The 21404-nt window shown below is 59.7% G+C and overlaps 1 protein-coding gene across 3 annotated transcripts in view; it reads left to right on the top strand.

Moving 5' to 3' along the window:
* PFKFB3 (6-phosphofructo-2-kinase/fructose-2,6-biphosphatase 3) overlaps positions 1-21404 on the top strand; it is a 71127-nt gene that overhangs the window by 38543 nt on the left and 11180 nt on the right. Inside the window, exons 1-10 of one of the 3 annotated variants that reach the window (XM_039240362.1) lie at positions 6064-6489; positions 13425-13550; positions 14571-14667; positions 15258-15324; positions 15879-15953; positions 16272-16328; positions 18905-19029; positions 19740-19947; positions 20205-20351; positions 20491-20595. In XM_039240362.1, coding sequence (XP_039096293.1) covers positions 6414-6489; positions 13425-13550; positions 14571-14667; positions 15258-15324; positions 15879-15953; positions 16272-16328; positions 18905-19029; positions 19740-19947; positions 20205-20351; positions 20491-20595 — 1083 coding nt within the window. In that variant the 5' untranslated portion in view covers positions 6064-6413. Of the gene's footprint in view, positions 1-6063; positions 6490-13424; positions 13551-14570; positions 14668-15257; positions 15325-15878; positions 15954-16271; positions 16329-18904; positions 19030-19739; positions 19948-20204; positions 20352-20490; positions 20596-21404 lie in introns of those variants that run through there. The other 2 variants (XM_039240364.1, XM_039240363.1) reach the window with 2 other exon arrangements.

Raw genomic sequence — 21404 nt, forward strand, 5'->3', positions numbered from 1 at the left:
CTTCTGTTCTCCTACATGTTATTTCTCCCCTCTGGTCTTAAGGTACAAGCTCTTGGGCCTGGGAGCCTTTTCTCTGCAACGCTGAGCGTGAGGCTGGGCACAGAGCACCATGAGGACAGTTGGGTGCCCACCCACTTCTCTTGCCTGGCTGGACCCAAGATCATTGGGACCCCGGGGCGGGCTGCTCTTGCAGCATCTGACGCACCCCGTCACTGCTGTGAGTATCTAATGAAGGCCCGCGAAGACGGGGGCAGCGGGCTTCTCCAGTACTCACCCGTCTGTGTGCTCCTTTTCCCTCAGGGAAGGACAGGATCGGGGCGGACTTCTCGGGAGCCCTCAGCCGAACTCTGCGTGACTGTCCTTTCCGTCTTTTTTTTTTTTTTTTTTTACAAATAGTTTATTGTCAAATTAGTTTCCACATAACACCCAGTGCTCATCCCCACAAGTGCCCTCCTCCATGCCCCCCCCACATCCATCAGTCCTCAGTTTTTGTCCTTTCCGTCTTTTGTTTGAAACATGCCCATTGGTGACAGAGACTACAAACCCAGAGAGATTCTCCCAAGGATGTACTCAGGGCCCAGAAAGAGAATTGTTTCCCCCTAAATGAAAGCACAGCTTAGGCTTGATTCCTTTTTTTCCAGGGCACAGGATTCTTGCAAATTTCTGTTTGCACGTGTGCGTCATTTGCAAGAAGCAAAGATGTTAGGAGCACATGCAAATCGCTGCTGAGCGCTTGAACTCCCTTTCCGCCCGTTCTCTTCTCCCTCGGTGCCTGCGGCTGCACAATCTGGGCATTTTTTGTTTGTTTTTTTTTTTCAGAATTTGAGGAAACTGAACTATCACTGATTTTACATTTTTAAAAAACCTTTATTTTGAAATACAAGGAGTTACAAAATAGTTCACAGAGTCCCGTACACCCTTCACCCAGCTTCCTTTATCGGTGACATCTCCTGTGACATAGTAAAACACCCAAGCCAGGAAATTAACAATACCGTTAACTAATTACAGAATATCTGGTTTTTAAAAGGCACAAATATTTTGAAGTCATAAAGCAATACCTAAAAAATTCTTTTTTAATGTTTATTTTTATTTTTGAGAGAGGGAGACAGAAAGGGGGGGGAGCATGAGCGGGGGAGGGGCAGAGAGCGAGAGGGAGACACAGAATCCGGGGCAGGTTCCGGGCTCTGAGCGGTCAGCACAGAGCCCTACGCTCTGTGAGATCATGACCTGAGCCGAAGTCAGACGCTTAACTCACTGAGCGCCCCCCAGGTGCCCCTAAAGTAATACTTTTCAAGCACAGATAATTTGTCTGGATACTGGGTGAGGAGGTCAACAAGGAGTGTGAAATGCTCTGAAAGCAGTCGCCGGGCTTGATGAGGAGCACCGACGGGCAGTTTGAAGAGCCTGGTCCCAGGTTCAGGGACGTGTCCTGAGGAAAGGGAAGGTCTGCAGAAAGCGGGGTAGCAGAGCTTGGCCAAGGGAGATGGAAACTTCCTAACTTGCTGCGAGACTCTCTGAGGCGTCAGCTGCACACTTTGTGTCTGCTCACCCAGAGCCAGGCTGTGGCCACAGAGGAATGTCGTCACAGCCTCATACTGAGACATGCAAGTCCACTTGATGGGGGAAGAGCATGTGACACTGGTGGAGACATAATGATTTTTTAAAAACCTATTTTAATGTTTATTTTTGAGAGAGAGAGAAAGACATAGAGAGGGAGGGGCAGAGAGAGACACACACACACACACACACACACACACACACACACACAGAATCCGAGCAGGCTCCAGGCTCTGAGCTGTCAGCACGGAGCCCGACACTGGGTTTGATCTCACGAACCCTGAGATCAGGACCTGAGCCAAAGTCAGACGCTTAACTGACTGAGCCCCCCAGGCGCCCTGACATACCGATGTTTTTAAAGGGACTTTATTATTTTTAAAGCGGTTTTGGGTCCACAGCAAAACTGAGAGGGACGTAGTGGGCTGTCCTACGCAAAGCCCCACACGTGCATAGCGTCCCGGATTATCAAAGTCACTCACCAGAGTGGTGCGGTTTTGCTAAGGACAAACTCGCACGGACGCGTCATTGTCACCGAGTCCATAGCTTACCTTGGGGTTCCGTCTTGGGGTTGTGCATATTCCGTGACTTTGGACACATGTGTAATGTCACGTATCCACCACTGTAGCATCGTACAGAGAAGCTAACCACCCTACATAACTCCTGCGCTTCTGCTAACCGTCCACCCCCCACCCCCGCCCCGGCTGCCCGCCCTTGGCACCCCGCGGACTTGGAATCATACGGTGTGTAGCCTTCTCAGATTGGCTTCTTTCACTTACTAATATGCACATACGTCTCCATGTCCTTTTGTGGCTTGGTGCCTCATTTCTTTTTCGTGCTGAATGGTCTCCCGTTGCACGGACCACAGCATCTTTATCCATTCAGCCGCCGGAGCCCATCGTGGCTGCGACCTCTTTTTGGTGATTATGAATGGAGGTGCCATAAACCTCCACGTGCCACTTCTGAACTGGGTTTTCAACCCACCCGTGTGGCATTGTGTGGGTATTGGTGTCTGCGTTCCCGTTCGTTTGTGTTCCTGCGTGAGGGACAAACATTAGCAAAAAAATCAACCTCTCTTTTGTTTTTTGGATGGACGGTGAGGTAAGGGTTTATTTCCCTGTTTTATTTGGTGCCTCACTTCACTCTCTCAGACATGGGATTGTTAAAGGAGCAAATGACGACACTTTGTGTCTAATTAAGACCTTCGGATGGCTCCCAGCTTGCCACAGCTTGTTCTCCGATCCTCTCACTGGGGAGGGGGTGGGTATAGCGCGGTTTAAAGGTTTCAATCTGGCTGGCTGGCACAGGATCTTCCAAGCAGAGTCGCTCCTGGCTGCTCAGCAGCCTCGGGGAGCAGGGGTAAGGGTTAGATGACCTTGGCTGACAGAGCGAAGGGAAGGTCACGGAGAAAACCACTCCTGCCATCTTCCGTGGAGTATCCACCTCGCTAAAGAATTCTCCATCCCACCTCCACTAGGCATTATTGCACAAGCTCTTTCTCTGCTCTTTTCTGTCAAACAGCTCAGCTGGTCTGGGTGAGGGGGTCTGAACCACAGTGTGGTCTTCCCTTCCTGAGACTACTCAGCGCCCAGGGGTTCAAGTGTGCCCATCACAAGGCCCCCCGGGAACTATCCCATGCCTGCGTCCAGGGAGGGGAGAAGAGTTCCCAACTGGTGGTCGGGACCTTTGAGTGAGTTCCTTACGCCCTCTAACCCCTAAACTTCCCTTTACTCAATTAAAACAAGGCACTGGCTAGTCTGGAAGGTTCCATCTTGCCTTCATTGTGTCCAGGACCACAGAGTCCCCCCTGGTACTTGGAGCTGTCCTGTCTGTAAAACACAGAGAAATTTGTGTATCAACAGCCTTTTCTGAAGGGGCGAGTGGCTGATCACCAGGTTGGTGGCGGGGAAGCTGGTGGAGGCTGGAGCCTTTAGCAGAACGAGGGGAAAAGTTCGGAGGATCCTCGGCTCCACCAGTGAACTCTGAGCTCGTGCCCTCCTGGAATTCGGTCGCAGTGGGTTGTTCATAGACGGTTTTGCAGTGAAGCAATTTTGTCCCCAAGTACATTAGGGTAACTGTACATTAGGGTAACTCAGAAGGATGCTACCTTGCTTTATTTTCAAGTGTGAATTCCTCGTTGAACCCCGGGTGTTCCGCTTTCTGTGCACTTAGGTATCAGGAGCCTAGCGGGGGTGGCCCGCCCTCATCAGGTGCGGGAGGTGATGAGGGAGAATTTAAGTCTTTGGGGGACCCCGCAGGACACAGAGGCCCAGGGCGCCCGGACGCACAGGCGGGAAAGTGAGCAGCGGCGGCGGGTTCCCTGCGGGGCTCCGGCTGCCTGCTGCGCTCAGAGCTGGACCCCGCCCGGCCCCTCACCCAGGTCAGGGCCGCGGAGCCGAGCTCCCGCTAGCCAGGACCCCACGCCCCCTGAGCTGAAACCCGCAGCGGTCTGCAAGCCTGGAGGTTGGCGGATCGCCGCCGTGTCCCCGTGCCCCGCCTGTGTGTGCAAAACCTCCTAGGGGAAAGTAGGCTCGCAAGGACACGGATTCTTCCCGGAGGGGCACGCGTGGAGGTGTGCAAGCCCCGGCCACGGGCACACGCGCGGGCCCCTCGCCGACCCCGCGGCGGTGCTGCGCCTCGGGCCGGCCCACTCGGGTTGCAGGAGTGGCGTGGGCCCGCCCCGGGCGTTCGAGGCCGTCCCCTGCGGCATCTGCTCCCACTGCAGAAAAACAAGTGCAGTGCGATGCACTCGGGTTTCTGAACAGCTGCCCGACAGCCGAAACCAGACAGTCAGCAAAGCTGTCGGAGGGGGGGGGGCGGGGACTCCGGGAGGGGAGGGGGGGCGGTGCTAGCAACACGGTCGGGACGCGGGGGGCGGGGGGGCTGGGGGGGTTGCGCGCGCTGGGCCGCGTCGGGGACTCGCGGCGCCCCCCCTCCCCCCCCCCCCGAGAAGGTGGAAGGCCCTGGCTTGGCGGGGTGCCCGGAGTGGGGGCGGGCGGGGGGTCTGGGACCCCCGGGCGGTGGGCGACGCTCGGCGCTCCCCGCCCCTGCGCGGGCTGGCGCGCAGCCGGGGGAGGGCTGGGAGCCCGGGAGGGCGGGGCGGGGCGGGGCGCGGTGCCGCCGAGCCATGCGGGACGTGAGCGACGTGTGGCAGGCTGTGCGCGCCCCGCTCTGCGGCCGTGTGGCTTCGGGCCGCGCCGCCGGCTCCCTGCGCGTCGCGGCGCCGTCTCGGAGGGAGGCCCGCAGCCCCGCGAGGCGGGCAGCGCTGCGGTGCCGCTGTGCCGCGCGCTGCACTCACATGCCACTCTGGGTGCCGTCAGCCCCCGCGGAGGGCTCCCCGGACCTTCACAGGGGGGCCGGCGGCCCGACTGCACGACTGTCCCACGCCACGGGCTGATGCAAAACTCCGAAGACCGTGGAGGCAGGAAACACACATACACACCTAAAAAACAAATGCCGAGGAAGAGGTGCGAGCTGGGCTGGAGAAATGTGCAGTTTAGGGGGCTGCACAGGCAAGGCGCCACCCCCCCCCCCCCGGAGTTATTCCGGGGCCTGTGGTCAGGTAATGAAAAGTAAAACTCAGAGAAATTAAGGTCTATTGAAACTATGATAAACGGTGATCCTGAGAACCAAGGTGCCTCGGTCCTGTGCCGTCCCGCCGTCGGGGGCTTTCGTGTCCCCTCCCGAGTCCCAGCCCCTTGGGCCTCTCAGCAGCAGGGTGGGGGACCCCGGGTTCCAGGTCTGCGGGGCTGGGTGTTGGGGGAGCGATGTACAGCACAAGCCAGGGTTTCTAAGGGATTTAGGAAAGTGGACGGGGTAGGGACGACGGACCAGGGAAGCCCCCTCCCCGCGGGGGTCGGGGGTCGTAGGGGGTGAGACGCACAGGTATCCAGGAGCACCGTTGCCAGGGCGTCACCCAGAGACCTATGCCCCATAGGGCACCCTTTCCCCCGAGGTAGCAGAGACCCCCCCCACCCGCACCCCCGAAGCCCCTAACCTCTCTCCAACCTGTGGGTCCTAAGCCTGGATCATCCACTTGACTGTGCCTGATCTGGGGTGCGTGTTAAGAATGTAGAGTTTTGGGGTCCCACTCCCAGAGGGGCCGGGCCAGTAGGACGCCCTTTAACCAGCATCCAAAGTGACTCGGCTACGGGGACCCAGGGACCGCACTGGACGGCGCCGCTGCTTTCCTCCCAGCACAGCCGAGGTGGTTATTCTGGGAAGCTGTGCTAGTCGTTTTTAGGGGGACGTAGGAGGGCGTTTAGGGAGTGGGGCTTTTTAGCCGCAGCTGAGTTCAGGGCGTCATCCGAGGCATTGCCGGAGCCGGGCGCGCTGCTGGTGCCGACCTGCAGGGGGCGCCAGCAGGCCGCCTCCGGGCCGGCCCCCGCCCCTCCGCGAAAGAGGGCTGGAACCCGAAGAATGCGTCCCCGCCCCGAGGGTGACGTGTGCGTCCCCGTGGGCTGACTTAAAAGCCCCGGCCCGGCGCGAGGCATCCTAGCCGAGCTGGAGCCGAGGCGAGCGGGTGGGGAGGCGTCCGAGCCGAGCGGCGACTGCGGCTGTCACTGCGCCCCGGGCATCCCGAGGGCTCCCCGAGTGGCCGCGCCCGGCCCTGCGGCGGCGGCCCGGGCAGCCCCAGCCGCCGGCCCCCCGCGCAGCGCCCGTGCAGCCTCACGCCCCGAGCGGTCGTTCGTGATTGAGCACAAAGCACGTTTCCCCGAAGCGGCGCACGGGCGAGCCCCCGCGCCGCGCTCTCGCGCACGCACCCCCTCTTCCCCTTTGTTTCGGGGGTCGGCAGGCTCTCCTCCCCAAGTCTGACTTCTTCGCGGGGGGCGGAGGCCCGCCGAGTCCAGGCCGTGAAGATGCCCCTGGAGCTGACACAGAGCCGGGTGCAGAAGATCTGGATCCCCGTCGACCACCGCCCCTCGCTGCCCAGATGTGAGTGCAGATTCGCGCGGGGGCCGGGCTGCAGGGCAGCGGCGCGCGGCGCGCGGGGCCGGGCCATTGTGTGGCGGCCGCCGGGGCCGGGCGCGCCCCGCTCCTCCCCGCTCCTCCCCGCGGGCGGGCGGGTCCCCCTCGCCTCGGCCGGGGTGCGGGCGCCGCGCCTCCCCGGGCGGGCGTCGGGGGCGCTGTGGCCCGGCCCCGCCAGCCCAACCCCGCGGCGCCCGGAGCGCAGAGGCCCCGGGGAGCTCCGAGCGCGCCCCGGCCTCCGCGCCTGCCGCCGGGGGGCGGGACGCGCGGGCCTCGGCGGGAAGCCCCGGCCTCGGGGCCGCCCGGCGCCCGCGTGTGCCGCGGCCGGAACCGCTCTCCCGGGCGTCTGCGCGCCGAGCGCGGCCGGGGGGCGCGGCGGGCCTCTCCGCCGCCGGTCTCTGCGCTTCGCTACCTCCCCTGCGCTCTGCCTCCGCCTCCTCCGCACCTCGATCTGTCTCCCGCTTTCCACGCTTCTCTCTCTCGTCTGTAGCTACGGCTCCCGTGTCGTTTTACTCTCCGCTTCGCCGTCTCCTTCTCTCCACCCCGTCTTTCCCTCCCTGTCCCCTCGCCCTGCTCTCTCCTTTTCCTTCGGTGTATTTACTGTCCCCCCGGAACGAAGCCTGCGCTCCCGGGTCCGGGGAGGCTCCGGGTCCGTGACCGCACACTTGGCAGCGGTTCACGCGCGCGCACGCTCACACTCACACACTCCCCCGTGCTTGGAATTTGCTGGCAGTTCACCTTCCTGCTCTGTCATCGGCTGCAAATGCTTTGCAAAGCTTTTGCCTTTTACCTTGGGCCCCGTCCCTCGCAACGCAGGCAGCCACCTACTGAAAGGGTGGTCCCCGGGGTTGGAGGGTGACCCCCCCCAGGACCTGCCAGGTGGGCGGGGGCGGTGGAGCGGGGTGTTCTGCTTCAGGCAGGGTCAGGTTGCAGAGAGGTAAACACGGGACCCGTGGGCCAGTCCTGAAGGTGGCTTCCAGGAGCGCAGGGCAGCCTGCTGGCCTCTCTGCTGCCACGTTTCCCAGGGGATGGTCACCGAGGCCGTGGTGACAGCTTGCCACCTCAGGCTTTGCCCAGGTCTGAATCACCACCCCTCCCCCGCCCCCCCCCCCCCAACAGGAGGCGGGGAGAGCCGGCTCCTGGCTCATCCTGGCGACCGAGGCGGACACTGGGGGCCGCTCCTCCACCACCTGGCCCCCTGTGCTGGACCTGAGGGTTCTGGGGGCCTCCGTAGCCTGAGCGAGGGCTGGTTTCTTTGCAAGGTGGTCCCGGGGTCCGTTTCTGGCTCCCAGCCCCCTCAGATCCACTCTGAAACAGCTCGCTCCCCTGGGGCTGGCCACAGTGACTCCCCCGCTCCCCCGTTGGTCGTGGGAATGCAGTGCCTTCAGTCGTGCGGGCGATGCGGCCACCACACGACCCCGACACGACCCCGCCCTTTTTGACTTTTGAATAAAACCAGTATCTGTGGAGCACTTTGTAGGCTGTAATGGGTCACACAAACCTAGTTCGGTTCTCTCTCTACGGAAGTACGTGTTTCTGTAGCTATGGTGTGTAGGTTTGTAGGTGCTCACATGGGCACACGCTGAGTGGTCCCCCGAGGTTCAGGGTGGGGGCTTGGGGTTGGGTGTGGACGGCACTGAGATTGGCTGGCGTCCAATCTGTCGTGTGAGTCGGAGACACGCAAGCGTGCATTGATGCTTCCTTCTTCCAGGCTCCGGGGACCCATCCATTAGCCTCCATCAGTTTGCACGTCTCACACGCAGATTAGAGATTTGCCTAATATCCCTGGTGTGTGCATGGGGGGGGGGTGCTAAAGTGGATGGATTAAGTCTCTTAGTCTCTCGTCCCCGCCCACTGCAGGAATCCCCGTGCGTGGCTCTGGGGTGTAGTCTTGGACACATTCTTCCTTATAAAAATGCCTGCACCCTGGGTATTTATTACATGACCTTATTTCAGGTTGTGCCGTCTTTCTCGGTTTATACAGTCACATTTGTCCCTCATCAGAAGGGGAAAAGAGGGTATTTCTTGTTGCATCTTTCCTGATTCCCTTCCCTTGCCACCATCTCTAATGGTACTGGGAAACTTGGATGTTCTTCCTTCTAAACCTGTTACCGTCTTTCTAAGCAGTGTCTTAGTTGAGAGTCGACAGCAGATTCCCCTGAGGTTTATTCATTAAAAGACGGCGCGGTGAGCATTACCGTTCATGTGCAGAGGACAGTAGAGAAACCAGTGGAAGGCTCTGGGCTGCCTGGCTTGACGATCTTTCTGGGGCTAAAGCACATCAGTTGGGTGTCCTGTTGCTACATGCACTTGGTGGTAAGTGCTTCTTACAAAACCTGCCATTTCCTTCAAATGCAGATTGGTAATAGGACTTACTGACAGGGAAGTAATCAACAGGGAGGGTCAGGATTGCCTGGCTCCCTATGCTGTTTGTTCACCATCACTAAAAGTGGGGGCCCCTGGGTGGAAGTCCTGACTTATTTGGGCCAGTTACTTATCCACTGGGGACTGGTTTTTACAGTCTGATACATTCCATACTGCCTACGGTTAGACTTTCATCTCGGTAGGGGCTCAGACCCACTGATGGTATTCCAACTTAAAGGAGGTAAGGGGGACGTTCTGGAGAAATCTCTACCTTACCCTTGGCTGGCCACTACACTTTACAGCAGTGATTCTCAGACTTCACTGTACTTTGCAATCATTTGGGGGAAGCTTGGGGGAAAAAAACCCCAGAAAAATCCCTATTGGTAGCCCAAGCCAGGTTGTTAGACGTCCTGGAGGTGTGGCCCGGCAATCCTGAATTTTTTAGAAGCGTTTTCGATTCTGCCACTGGTGGAGAAGCAGGAGTTCGGTTTAGGAAAGGGCACTTGAAGAATTGCAGGTGAGAGAGACCCAGCTGAGCCCCAGTTCCGCGCTCACGACGTGTGCAGTGGGCCCCGGCTTTGCCTGTGGCTCTCCGTCCCCTCACGTCTGGAGTGACGGAACGGGCTGAGCCCGACGGGGCTGTTGCAAGAAGCAGCTCACACGCGCCCCACGGTCGTTAATCCTCCGAAGAACCTTTTGGAGCATCTCCACTTCACAGGCAAGGCAGCTAAGACGCTGAGAGATCAATAACTGGGCCAAGGTCCGAGGAAGGGGCCGGGCCCGGCTACTTCCAACACGATTTCTTTGACTCCCAGCTCCGCTCTCTCTGCCGCTGTGCTGTCACCCGCCCCTCAAGGCTGTCCGACGTCTCTAAAATGCCCATTTCCTTCCCGTTGCCGACAGAGACCACGTCAGTCAGGAGGGCTGTTCGTTGGACACAGGTTAGTTAGGCGTGCGTTAAAGTGTGCATGCGAGCTGGTGAAGGAGTATGGTACCCAGCAGTGGGACCGAAGAACTTTCTGGGCCCGCATTCTGTCATCCTGGGGCCAAGTACGTGAAGCCCGTTTCCCGGAGAGCCCCCCCCCCCGGGCGGCCCAGGGTAACGTGGGGTCACAGCAGGTCTTTCTGTGCGGTACTGGGTTGGCCCTTGCAAACGGGGGCGTGCCCCGTCTGCACCTGCAGCCGTCCGTCCGTCTGTCTGTCCTCCACGGCCCTTTCATTTGTTTCCCTGGAACGTATCATCGAAGTGTGATTACCTGCTGCCCGAAAAGAATACCAGTGACGTGGCATCTTTGGAAGTTGCCATTTTCGAGTGCCTGTGGATAAAAGAAAGCCTGCGGGAGGTGTGGGAGCGACGGAGCGGCTTCTAACTGTGTATTTTGCTTCCTGAGCATGGGGTGTGGGTGGCAGTTTGGGGGGCGAGCTGTGGAGCCCCTGCCTGTGTCAGTGCATGACACGTTGTCAGGGACGTGAGTCACTTCATCTGGGGCCTGGGGCCGGAATGGGAACCCTGGAGTCCAGCCTGCTGTGTCCAGGACACGAAGGGTTTCGCCCCGGCCGGTCCAGGGCTGGCCACTCCGGTCACCGGACGCTGCGCTCACCGCCCTCGCCAGCTTGGCCGCCTCGTGGTCGTCTGCTTTCCTGTGTCCACTTGCCCACAGGGAACGCACACGTGGCCGGTGTGCGTTACGTGCTGATCCCGGTGGGGCTGGGTGTGGGTGCGCAGGGCTGGGCTCGGGCTGCTCAGCGATGCGCACTCTGGCTCCCCGATTCGGATGGCCCCCCGGGGACCCCTGGCACCAGCATCAGCCCCTCTGCTTTCATCACGGTGTTTATTGCGCTGCGAAGCGACTTTGCTGGCACCGTGTCTCTTCCCCACCCCAGACCGGACGCTTCTCAGCACAGGACTGTGTCCACCTAATGCCCTGTGCCCACGGGGCGCCTGGCGCATGTGTCTGCTGAGCGAAGGGGTAGATGGAATGACATAGACTCGAGGGTGACTTCCCAGAACTTGGTGGCTTTCTGTGATCTTTTACTCAAGTGACAGCCTCAGCCTTGGATGACACGTTAGGCTTGAGCTCCACCCCTCCCCGCCCCACCCCAGACTGCAGCCAAGATGTTTACAGTCCCTTAACCCAGCGATCTTTAAACAATCGCTTCTCTAGCCTTTCAACATAGCGAGCGTGTGTGTATCCCTTAAACATGCTTACGGTGACATCTAAGTTTCACATCTAAATGCATCTGAGTGTAAAAACTGTTTGAGGGAGGGGGTCCATAAAAGTTAAAATACTAAATGTTTGTGAAAGATGAAATGAAACACCCAAGAGGTTTTAGCAGAGTTTGTTTAACTCCATACTTCCCTCCCCTGATCCCTGTGCTTGCTGGGGGAAGAGGAAGATGGTGTGAGAGGTAGAAGGAGGCACTCTTCTTCCGTGAGTTAACAAGGTCCGCAGAGAAGAAGAGACTGAGGGTCTGAGGGGAACTGAGGCAGGGGCAGGTGCTTATAGGATGAAGGCACTCGAGATAGCCTGTGAGTTTACACGAAGGACACGGAGGGATGTGGGTGGCTTAGCCGGAGTCTTCCCTGCTGTTTGAGACCCAGGAGCGCCAGGGTGGAATGACAGCCACAGCGCCGTGGGCAGTTCCGCCGAATCTTGTGCAGGGAGCCAGAGGAAGGGGGGGACGGCTTTCGCTTTGCCAAAGAAGACACTGATGATTTATTTGGGTTTGCGATTCAACTTGAAGTTTTGGCGTACGCTGTTTACTCTGCCGAGCCTTCATGGGAGCTTCCGCTCGAAGCATCTCCTGCTAGAGGAGATTTGCGCATACGGTTACGTGACAGTAGAACTGTTTTGATCAACCGGCCAACCTCTGCCTCCGCTTACTTGGCATGAGTCCTTCGAAAGTTTTCCGTGCATGTGCACAGCTGAGGGGTGGGAGGGAGGGAGCGGGTCCATCTGTCCCCGCACGTTTGGATGCTCTCGGGGGCAGTGGTGTGTGGGGACGTTGGGTAAGACCAGGGGCCGGCCCGTGGCGTGAGGGAAGGATCAGGAGTCAGTGATCCCGGCGTGTGAGTGAGGAGACCTCTCGTGTGTCCCCTGGCAGCTGACATGGTGCACATAGTAGGGCGTGTCTTACGTTCCCCCCTGGTTTTCCGGAAGGCCATCACTTTTCTTGGGACTCACGAAAACCCACTGGTGCTTTTGTGTGCTCACACCGGGCAGGGAAATGCCCGTCTGCTGGGAACGCGTGCATTCCCAGCACTGGGGGCCGGAGAGTCCCAGCCACGGGCTTCTGTGGCTCCTCCGTGGCTCCTGGCCTCCTGAAGGCCTTTCTTCTTCCTCCTCGCTCTGCCTGGAGAAGCTCACTGATGGTCTAGAGGAGGAGGAAACAGCCCCTCGGCGTTCTGTCTGCCTCCTCCCTGCCCCCAGCCCACAGGTCAGAATAACATGGTGGTGTTTGGACCTGTGATCTCCGCTTGGCCAGAGGCCGAGTCTGGGCCATGCGGGGGGCGTCCAGCCTAGGGAGGGTGTCCTCTATCAAGCCTGTGCCTGTCTGTGGCCTGGGGGCTCTCCTTCCGTCCCCACGTGGCACTTCCTGGCTTAGAGAGAGACGGAGCCCTGTCTACGTCTGGCATCTGCCTAGATCTGCGGTGTGGTCACAGTAGCTTTGGCTCGCCGTGTGGCCGCTGCCCGGGAGCGGTGGCACGTAGCTGACCCGGAGGGCGAGGTTGACTGTGGTGGCCAGTGAGCTCCAGGCAGTGCCGCTGGGCTGGGAAGGGCAGGTGGCCAGGCTCGTGCGTCACTCTTGTCACCAGGATGCTGGAGTCACCTTAGTCTCAAATGCAAGACACCAGCCAAGGAAATACGGCACCTTAAGTTTCCAGTACAGGGCTCTTTGGGCTGCTTTCTTCTCTTTTTAAAAAATTTTTAAATGTTTTATTTCTGAGAGAGAGACAGTGTGATCAGTGGAAGGATCACAGAGAGAGGGAGACACAGAATCCGAAGCAGCTCCAGGCTCTGAGCTGTCAGCACAGAGCCCGACGCGGGGCTCGAACCCACAGACCGTGAGATCATGACCTGAGCCGGCTGGATGCTTACCCGAGTGAGCCACCCAGGCGCCCCTGGGCTGCTTTCTTAAAATCCAGTGAAAACCTCTCTCCCTGGTGTCTTATTCTTGAAATGTTTCTCCCACTGTTAACCTCGCCCCTGCCGGTGTTGGGGAATCCCTTCCTGCTCTGGGGTTAGTAGCGGGGCTCCTGGCTGGGCTCGGGGCCCTCAGGAATCCGTTGGGAATTTGGGGTTGGGACAGTCCCCCTGTCCCGCGTGGCCTGAAAGCAAGACGGAGACTGGGGGCGGGGTGGGGCTCTGGCCAACAGAGGGTCGAGGTGTTGCCGGACTGCAAAGCGCCCAGGGCTCTGAGGTGGGCACGAAAACGGGGTTTCTGCAGAATTCTCGAAGGTCCGTGGCGGGGCACTGGCTCTGGCGCATGGACGCGCACGGCGTCGTGGCTCACAGCTGACTGTGTTCTCTCCGCAGCCTGTGGGCCGAAGCTGACCAACTCCCCCACCGTGATCGTCATGGTGGGGCTCCCGGCCCGGGGCAAGACGTACATCTCAAAGAAGCTGACTCGCTACCTCAACTGGATTGGCGTCCCCACAAAAGGTGAGGCTGTGCGCCAAGGCCAGGGTCGTGACACAGAGTGCTTCAGTCTCGGGCTGGTCTGTCCCCTCAAGCGAGGGGACCCTCTTTGGCCTTGTCACTCGGCGTGCTGTGTACGCATCCTTACTTCGTGCTGCCCCACAGCCTGCCCGGCTCAGCCTCCGCCACCTTCTGGCCTCATGGTCTATAGGGATCTGGGCCCTTCCTTTTTTTTTTTTTTTATTTTTTAAAATTTATTTTTGATAGTGTGAGCAGGGGAGGTACAGAGAGACAGAGGGAGACTGAGGATCTAATGCAGGTTCTGTGCTGACAGCACAGAGCCCGACGTGGGGTTCGAACTCATGAACCGCAAGATGGTGACCTGAGCTGAAGTCGGATGCTCAACCGACTGAGCCACCCAGGCGCTCCTGTGCCCTCTAAGTTACTGTAGCACGTAGTTGTGACTTTCCTCTGCTGACTGTCCTACAACGCTCTGCACCATTGGTTACCTTTATATGACTCTTGGCCGGGTCTTTCCGACTAAATGGGAAGTGTCGTGAGGTGGGGGACGAGGTATCACATCCACTGTCCCCCACAGTGCCTGGTGCATTGTGTCGTACGGTCACTGTCCCGTAAATGCTCCATGCTTCCCCGGGTCAGCAGACGAATGGTGGGTCTGGGCCCGGAGGTAAGGGTGACCCCCAGCGCCATCCTAGGGCACCGTGCGCAGGAATCCCTCTGCCCCCGTTTTCGCCGGACACGTGGCAGCTTCCGCTTCACACAGCCTCGTGGAGCCGCCCCTGCAGACAGGGCAGTGGGAGACGGTCTGTGGGAAAGCAGGGCGGCCTGAGCGGCGGCGGGCCTCGGGGAGAATGGGCTGCCTGCCGGGGTCACAGCCCTGGGCGTGGATCCGCTCTCCGGCCTCCATGTCTTAGTGGGACCTCACCGAGGCTGGTGTCGGCGTGTTGGCCGGGCTCCCTTTTAGAGAGCGGTGGCTCCTTCTTCCCCGGGGGGAGCTGAGGGTCCTCGCCTTTGTCCCCACAGTGTTCAACGTCGGCGAGTACCGCCGCGAGGCCGTCAGACAGTACAGCTCCTACAGCTTCTTCCGCCCCGACAACGAGGAAGCCATGAAAGTCCGCAAGTAAGGCCCGAGCTGCGGTGGGAGCCTGGACTTGGGTGCTTTGCCTCCCGAAGCCGGGTTCTGCCAGGGAGAGAGGAAGCTGGCCTGCGCGTGGCTTGGCCGTGGCCGCCGGGTGTGGCCCCGCCTCCGGGGGTGTTAGGACGGGCCCGGCCTCCGTGAGACTCGCTGCTTCCTCTGCTCCCAGAGGGTCGGGTTCAGCTGCCGGTCGATATGGATCGAGGCGACGTCGCCATTGTTTTTGTGGAACACCTTCCGCTTACCTTTGAAAAGGAGTTTTCTTTGAAGCCCGGGGTGGTCGGGAACCCCAAGGGCGTGGTGCTCAGCCCCGGCGGTGTTTCAGGGCCACCGGGGACCTTGGGGGGATCGCGAGGCGGGCCGCCCCCCGCACGGAGCCGTGAGAATCCACGGGCCGGAGCTGGGCGTCGGCCTCCTGAGGGCTCCCCGGGAGAGTCCAGGGCGCAGCCGGGCGCGAGCCCCGCTTCCCTGCGTGGATGGCCGCCCCCCTGCTCGCTGGGGTGAGCGGCGGCTTGCCGGGCCTGCCCCGTCGGCCGGGCTGCTCTGACGCGTGCCTTCCCTCCCTGTGTGTGCAGGCAGTGTGCCCTGGCCGCCCTGAGAGATGTCAACAGCTACCTGACGAAGGAAGGGGGCCAAATTGCCGTAAGTCCGGGGGAGGTGCCAGCTCTGTGTCCGATGCCGTAGCACAGGGTGCCCTGGAGGGGGAGAGGTGTAGACACTGACCCGGGCAGTGCCGAGAGCCGCTAGGGACACCTCAGATAGGGACTAGTGCCTCTGGCCTGACAGCTGAGGGGAGCAGGCCCCTAGAGCGGTGTGGGGGGGGTGGGGGGTGGTTAACTGGGGGCAGACCCGGGCACGGCCGGCACTGTGCTCTGCTCGCCCCTCCCCTGTGCTGGGGGGCAGCTCCCCCAAGGCGGGCTGGACAGGGGGTGGGGGCTGCTACAGCAGCCGGGCCCCTCCGCTGCGTGTGGCTGTTGTTTGTGCGCCCTGAGTACCCTTCCCGCCTTCCCTGGGTCCGTCCCTCGGTGCTGGAGGTAGTGGGGGGTGGGGGTGGGGTGGGAACAGGGCGCCGCCTGTCCCGGAACTACGTTTTCGGCTCACACCTGGAGGTGACCGCCCTCACCTGCTTGTGGTTGGGTGAATACTGCTCATCCCCAGCTTGGGCTCCCTTCACTGCCTTTCTGTCTCCCCGTCAGGTGTTCGATGCCACCAATACCACCAGGGAGAGGAGACACATGATCCTTCATTTTGCCAAAGAAAATGACTTCAAGGTGAGCGGAACTTCGGTCTGGCTCCGGGGCACGCGGAGCAGGGAAGGCTCCGCTGACTCCCGGTCGGTGGCGGCTCTGCTCCTGGCCGGGTTCTCTACCCGCTGCTGCTGCCGCGTGGGATGGGGCCTGTCCTGTGGGGGTCTGGGGGGTTACCCAGGCTAGGGCGTGGGCCGGCGAAGGACTCAGGAGTGAGCAGTGGTTCGTTTTAGGTGTCTGGGTGTTCGCAGGTGGGGTCCGCGGATGCCACGATGACCCCGCCATCCACACTTTGTGTGTCACATCTGTCGTTTCCCCACTTCCCTCCTTGCTTGCTTCCAGGTGTTTTTCATTGAGTCCGTGTGCGATGACCCGATGGTTGTGGCCTCCAACATCATGGTAAGAATGCAGGACCCCGCTCTGGGGTGACAGTCTGAGGAAAGTGGGGGACGGCGTGCTGGGGCCCAGAGCAGCAACTAGTCCCTGAGAACGTGCCGGCTCTCCCAGCCCGTGGCTTTGTCTGAGACGTGGGATCCGGGGAGGTGGGCGGGGCGGGGCGGCGGTTCATCCAGAAGCCTGTTCTGTGGCCTGCACCGGCTGTATCTGGGGTCCTTGCAGGCGGCCGGCAGAAAGCAGCCTTCGCGGGACCTGAGAGATAAAGCAGGGGCCTGGGGACAGTTTCTGTGAGTGGCAGTAGCCTGGCAGCTGGGCGGGGACAGAGGGCAGCTCACCCTTCCGGACGGAAGGAAGGCAGCAGGCCGGACGCTTTGGCTGTGAAGGTCAAGTAGGGAAGAGCGAGTGTTGATAAGGCTTCACGGGACACACCGGACTGAAAGGCGGCCCCGCACGTGCGGGGAGAGCAGAGGCCGTACAGCTCTTCCTGCCGCTGCGTCTGGAACACACGCTTCCCCTGGCCCGGTGCCGAGGGGAGCTGCGCACACAGACCCAGGGTAACCGGCAGCTTAACCTGATTAGCTCTTAAGTTTTGCCGCTTGAGAGCAGCATACCCTGAATGGGAATAGTTACCGTGAAGACGTCACCACAGGTCACCTTCTCGCACAGGTGGTTTTCTGTGCAGCTTAAATACGCGAGGCGAAGAGGTGTCTCTAACGAAAAGCAGGTGTGACGCTCCCGCAGGGAACGCTGGGGTTTGCTGTGTTACCAGCGCACCTCAGGGGGTTCCTGAAGCTCTGTTGGCTGCCGATGTTGGAACTTTTCTCCGAGGCAGTGGGAATGGGTACAGGCGTTTCTAAGAACCGAGTTCGTGGTTCAGAAGGGGCTATTCAAAGTGTGGGAAATCCAGATTCGTTTCAAGTCCAGAGGAAGAGGCTCAAAGGACAGGGACGTAGAACAGAAGTTACTGTAATCTGGACACAGGACGATGTCCCTTTAGTTTCGTTCTACTCGTTCCTCTTGGTAGCGAAGCGCGTTCATTTCCGCGGTGAGCCGTCGGCATGTGCTTGATGGGGAGCTCACCACCGATCTTATCCTCTGTTAACACATCTGGTCGTTCGACCCTCCGTGTTTGGAAATCTGTGTCTCCGATTGAGCCCCAGAGCAGCTTTGCGGCATAAGCCTGCCCCCCGTGCTCTCTGGTGGCGGCCGTGCTAGGAGGAAGGGATTTGGGAACTGAGATTGTTTTTTCAACGTGGTAAAATATACAGTTTACCACCTTCACCGCGCAAGTGTTCAACCCTGTGGCGCTCAGCACACTCCCTACTGTGCGCCGTGGTCACCACCGAGGATGCGCAGAATCTTTTCATCTTCCCACACTGAGACTCTGCACCCGTGAGGCGCTGACTCCTCATTGAACTCAGGGTTGTTTTTTGTTTTTTAACATTTATTTATTTCTTTTGAGAGAGAGAGAGCCCTTGAGCTGGGAAGGGGCAGAGAGAGAGGGAGAGAAGCAGAATCCCAAGCAGGCTCTGCATAGTCCGTGCCTGATGCCTGATGCACGGACCGTGAGATCGTGACCTGAGCCAAAATCAAGAGTTGGACACTTAACCTACTGAGCCACCCAGGTGCCCCTGAACACAGTTTTTGTTTTTTTTTAAAAGAATATGTATTTTTAATATCTGTTTATTTTTGAGAGAGAGAGAAGAGAGAGAGGGAGACACAGAATCGGAAGCAGCTCCAGGCTCTGAGCTGTCAGCACAGAGCCCGACGTGGGGCTCGAACTCACGAACTGTGAGATCATGACCTGTCCAACCAAGCAAAGTTGGACACTTAACCGACTGAGCCACCCAGGCGGGCGCCCCTGAACTTGGGCTGTTGAAGAGGATCTGCCTCTCCCGTGGCAGCGGTAGTTGTTCTAGAGGAAAAGAGCACGTGCATTAACAAATTCTGAATTTCCCTAAAACTTGCCAGGTTTCTCAGACCTCCTGTTCGCCTATAGGGGACGGCGAGCCTGAGGGTCGTTTCCTCTCCCTGCTCTTCCCATGAGAGGAAGCCTCCAGAAGGACCAGGCCTGTGGTCCCGGTGGAGAAGCACTAGTTGGGGAGCCATTACAGGCATGTGGTGCCCCATCCGTGGGTGTCACCAGGGCGAACCCTTGGGACAGGGCATCACCAGCAACTGGGGAGCGTGCCTTTGCTAACTGACAGCCCACCTTGGTGTGGGGGACGTTGCAGACACGGGCCCAGAACTCGAATTGAGGGTTGGCGGCCTGGTGATGACCTGGCTACTGGGTTGATCCCAATTCATGGCCCCATTCCGATGCGTTCAGTAGGCGCCTGTGGCTTTCCTGCGTCCGCCCTGGCAGGGAGCCATCCTCCGTCCGCAGGGCGCCCTCTCCGTGTCCTCGCCGGGTTATGACTCACGCCCCGGTGTATTTCTTTCTTTCTCTTAAACGCCGGGTGGGATCGTCGTCACTCTGAGCTGGCCTGTACTTCCCCTGTCCGCGAGCCCCAAACCCGCTTCACCTAAGCAGAAAGCCTCCAGCGTGATTCATCAGCTGCCTCTCTGTGGTGTTACAGGAAGTTAAAATCTCCAGCCCGGATTACAAAGATTGCAACTCAGCAGAAGCCATGGACGACTTCATGAAGAGAATCAGTTGCTACGAAGCCAGCTATCAGCCCCTCGATCCCGATAAATGTGACAGGTAATAACTAAGAGGCGACTGTTTCTGAGTCTCCTACTTTGGTAGGGTTTTTTTTTTTTTTTTCCCAGTGTTTTCATGCCATCCACACACAGCACCTGCTCCTGGATCCTTTTATAAACTGTCTTCTAAAACAACTTTTAAAAACTCCCTGGATTGGGGCGCCTGGGTGGCTTAGTCGGTTAAGCGTCCGACTTTCGCTCAGGTCATGATCTCGCGGTTCGTGGGTTCGAGCCCCGCGTCGGGCTCTGTGCTGACTGCCAGCTCGGAGCCTGGAACCTGCTTCAGAGTCTGTGTCTCCCTCTCTCTCTGACCCTCCCCTGCTCACGCTGTCTCTCTCTCTCTCTCTCCTAGAAATAAATAAAAAAAAAAAAAACTCCCTGGATGTATATTCCACATGACTGTTTCAGGCGCTAACTGTGTAGAAGCACGTGTGAGCCCCGCCTTGTCCCTGTCCCCTTGAGGCGTCCCTTCTTTCTGCTCTGGTCTCCCGCCTTCCTCTCCCCTCTTCCGACCGCACGCCGCTGCGGGCACTGCCCACGTGTCCTGTCTCTGAGACAACAGATTCCGTCTGCACCCTCACGCCATGGGTCTGTGGGCGCCGAGCCTCTGCGATCGGCCCCCGGCCACAGGGGTCTACACCCGGGCTGGCTGGGCTGGGCTGGGCTGTGCTGTCATCAGGCTTCTGATCCGCTGGTCGCCTTCCCTCGCAGGGACCTGTCCCTGATCAAGGTGATCGACGTGGGCCGGAGGTTCTTGGTGAACAGGGTTCAGGACCACATTCAGAGCCGCATCGTGTACTACCTGATGAACATCCACGTGCAGCCCCGCACCATCTACCTGTGTCGGCACGGCGAGAGCGAGCACAACCTCCAGGGGAAGATCGGAGGGGACTCGGGTCTGTCTAGCAGGGGCCGGAAGGTAGGGGGAGCCGGGGGCATGGCGGGGGGGACTCGGGTCTGTCCAGCAGGGCCCGGAAGGTAGGGGGAGCCGGGGGCATGGTGGGCTGCCGAGGGGCGAGGCGTGTGAGGGGAGGGTCTCTGTGAGGAGGCTGTGCCTGCAGGGGCTGCTCCTTGACAGCAGAGTCACATCCCTGACGCGGAGCGGGACTGGTCCGCCGCTGCTTCCCCAGGAGGGGCAGCAGCCCGAGTCAGGCCGTGTCCCCTCGTCCCTCGCAGTTTGCCAACGCCCTGAGCAAGTTTGTGGAGGAGCAGAACTTGAAGGACCTCAGGGTGTGGACCAGCCAGCTGAAGAGCACCATCCAGACGGCGGAAGCCCTGCGTCTGCCCTACGAGCAGTGGAAGGCGCTCAACGAGATCGATGCCGTGAGTGCCCGGGCCTGGCCTTGGCCGTGGGGCCGGGGAGCGGGAGGGCACCGAGGTCTCTCCCCGCGAAACGAGAGGCCTCGCAGACCCGCGCGTGCTGGGGTGAGCGGCTCGAGGTGACCCCTGGGTGTCCCACCAGGGGGTCTGTGAGGAGATGACATACGAGGAGATCAAGGACACGTACCCCGAGGAGTACGCTCTGCGGGAGCAAGACAAGTACTACTACCGCTACCCCACCGGGGAGGTACGTGTGCGCCCCCCGCCCGCTCGGAGCCACCGCGTGTGCTGCGCGCGAGCCTGTGACGGGCCAGACCGCGGGGGCAGGGGCCGCGGGGGAAGGTCTCCTGCACCCCGCCTCCCTCCTGACGCCTTCCGCTGCCTGTTCCCGGCACTCTCACTACCGAATCCGGTTTTCCTAAACTGAACCGTGTAAACAGCTCCAGGAGAAGCGAAGTTGTATTTTCCCGTGAGCAGCGGTGAGACGTGCGTCTCTCAGACGAGCACATGGTGACTCGGGAGACAGCGGTCAGGGGTGACCACTCACTCTGCACGCCGCTTCCCCCTGGGCTGCAGGCGCGATGGCAGTGGGTCATCTCAGGTCGATGCCGCGTGTAACCTCGCCCTCTGGCTGATGCCGCCTCCGGGCGGGGCTCTGGGGTCGGCTGCAGGCAGCCTGGTGACACCTGGCGGGTCCTTGTTGCCTGCGGGCCGTCGCCGTCTCGGCGTCTGTCATGTCCCCGTCCCCTCCTGCTCAGGGCTCTCTCCTCCTCTGTGGCCTTCATTCCTGGAACCTGATTCATGAGACAACAAGGGAGACCACAGAGGGACGGGCGTGGATAGGAGCCTTGGTGGCCTGAAAAGCCACATGCCCACCCATTTTCTTTCCATTTTTTTTTTTAACTGGGAGAAAATTCACACATAATATAAAATTCACTGAAGTATATTATTCAGTGGTTTTTAGGTGTATTCGCAGTACTGTGCATTACCAGTAATTCTAGAACATTCCATCACTCCAAAAAGAAACCCCAGCCCGTCCCCCCTCCCCCAAGCCCT

Source organism: Hyaena hyaena, unplaced genomic scaffold (assembly GCF_003009895.1).
Source record: "Hyaena hyaena isolate Hyena2069 unplaced genomic scaffold, ASM300989v1 scaffold_174, whole genome shotgun sequence".
Lineage (NCBI taxonomy): Eukaryota > Metazoa > Chordata > Mammalia > Carnivora > Hyaenidae > Hyaena > Hyaena hyaena.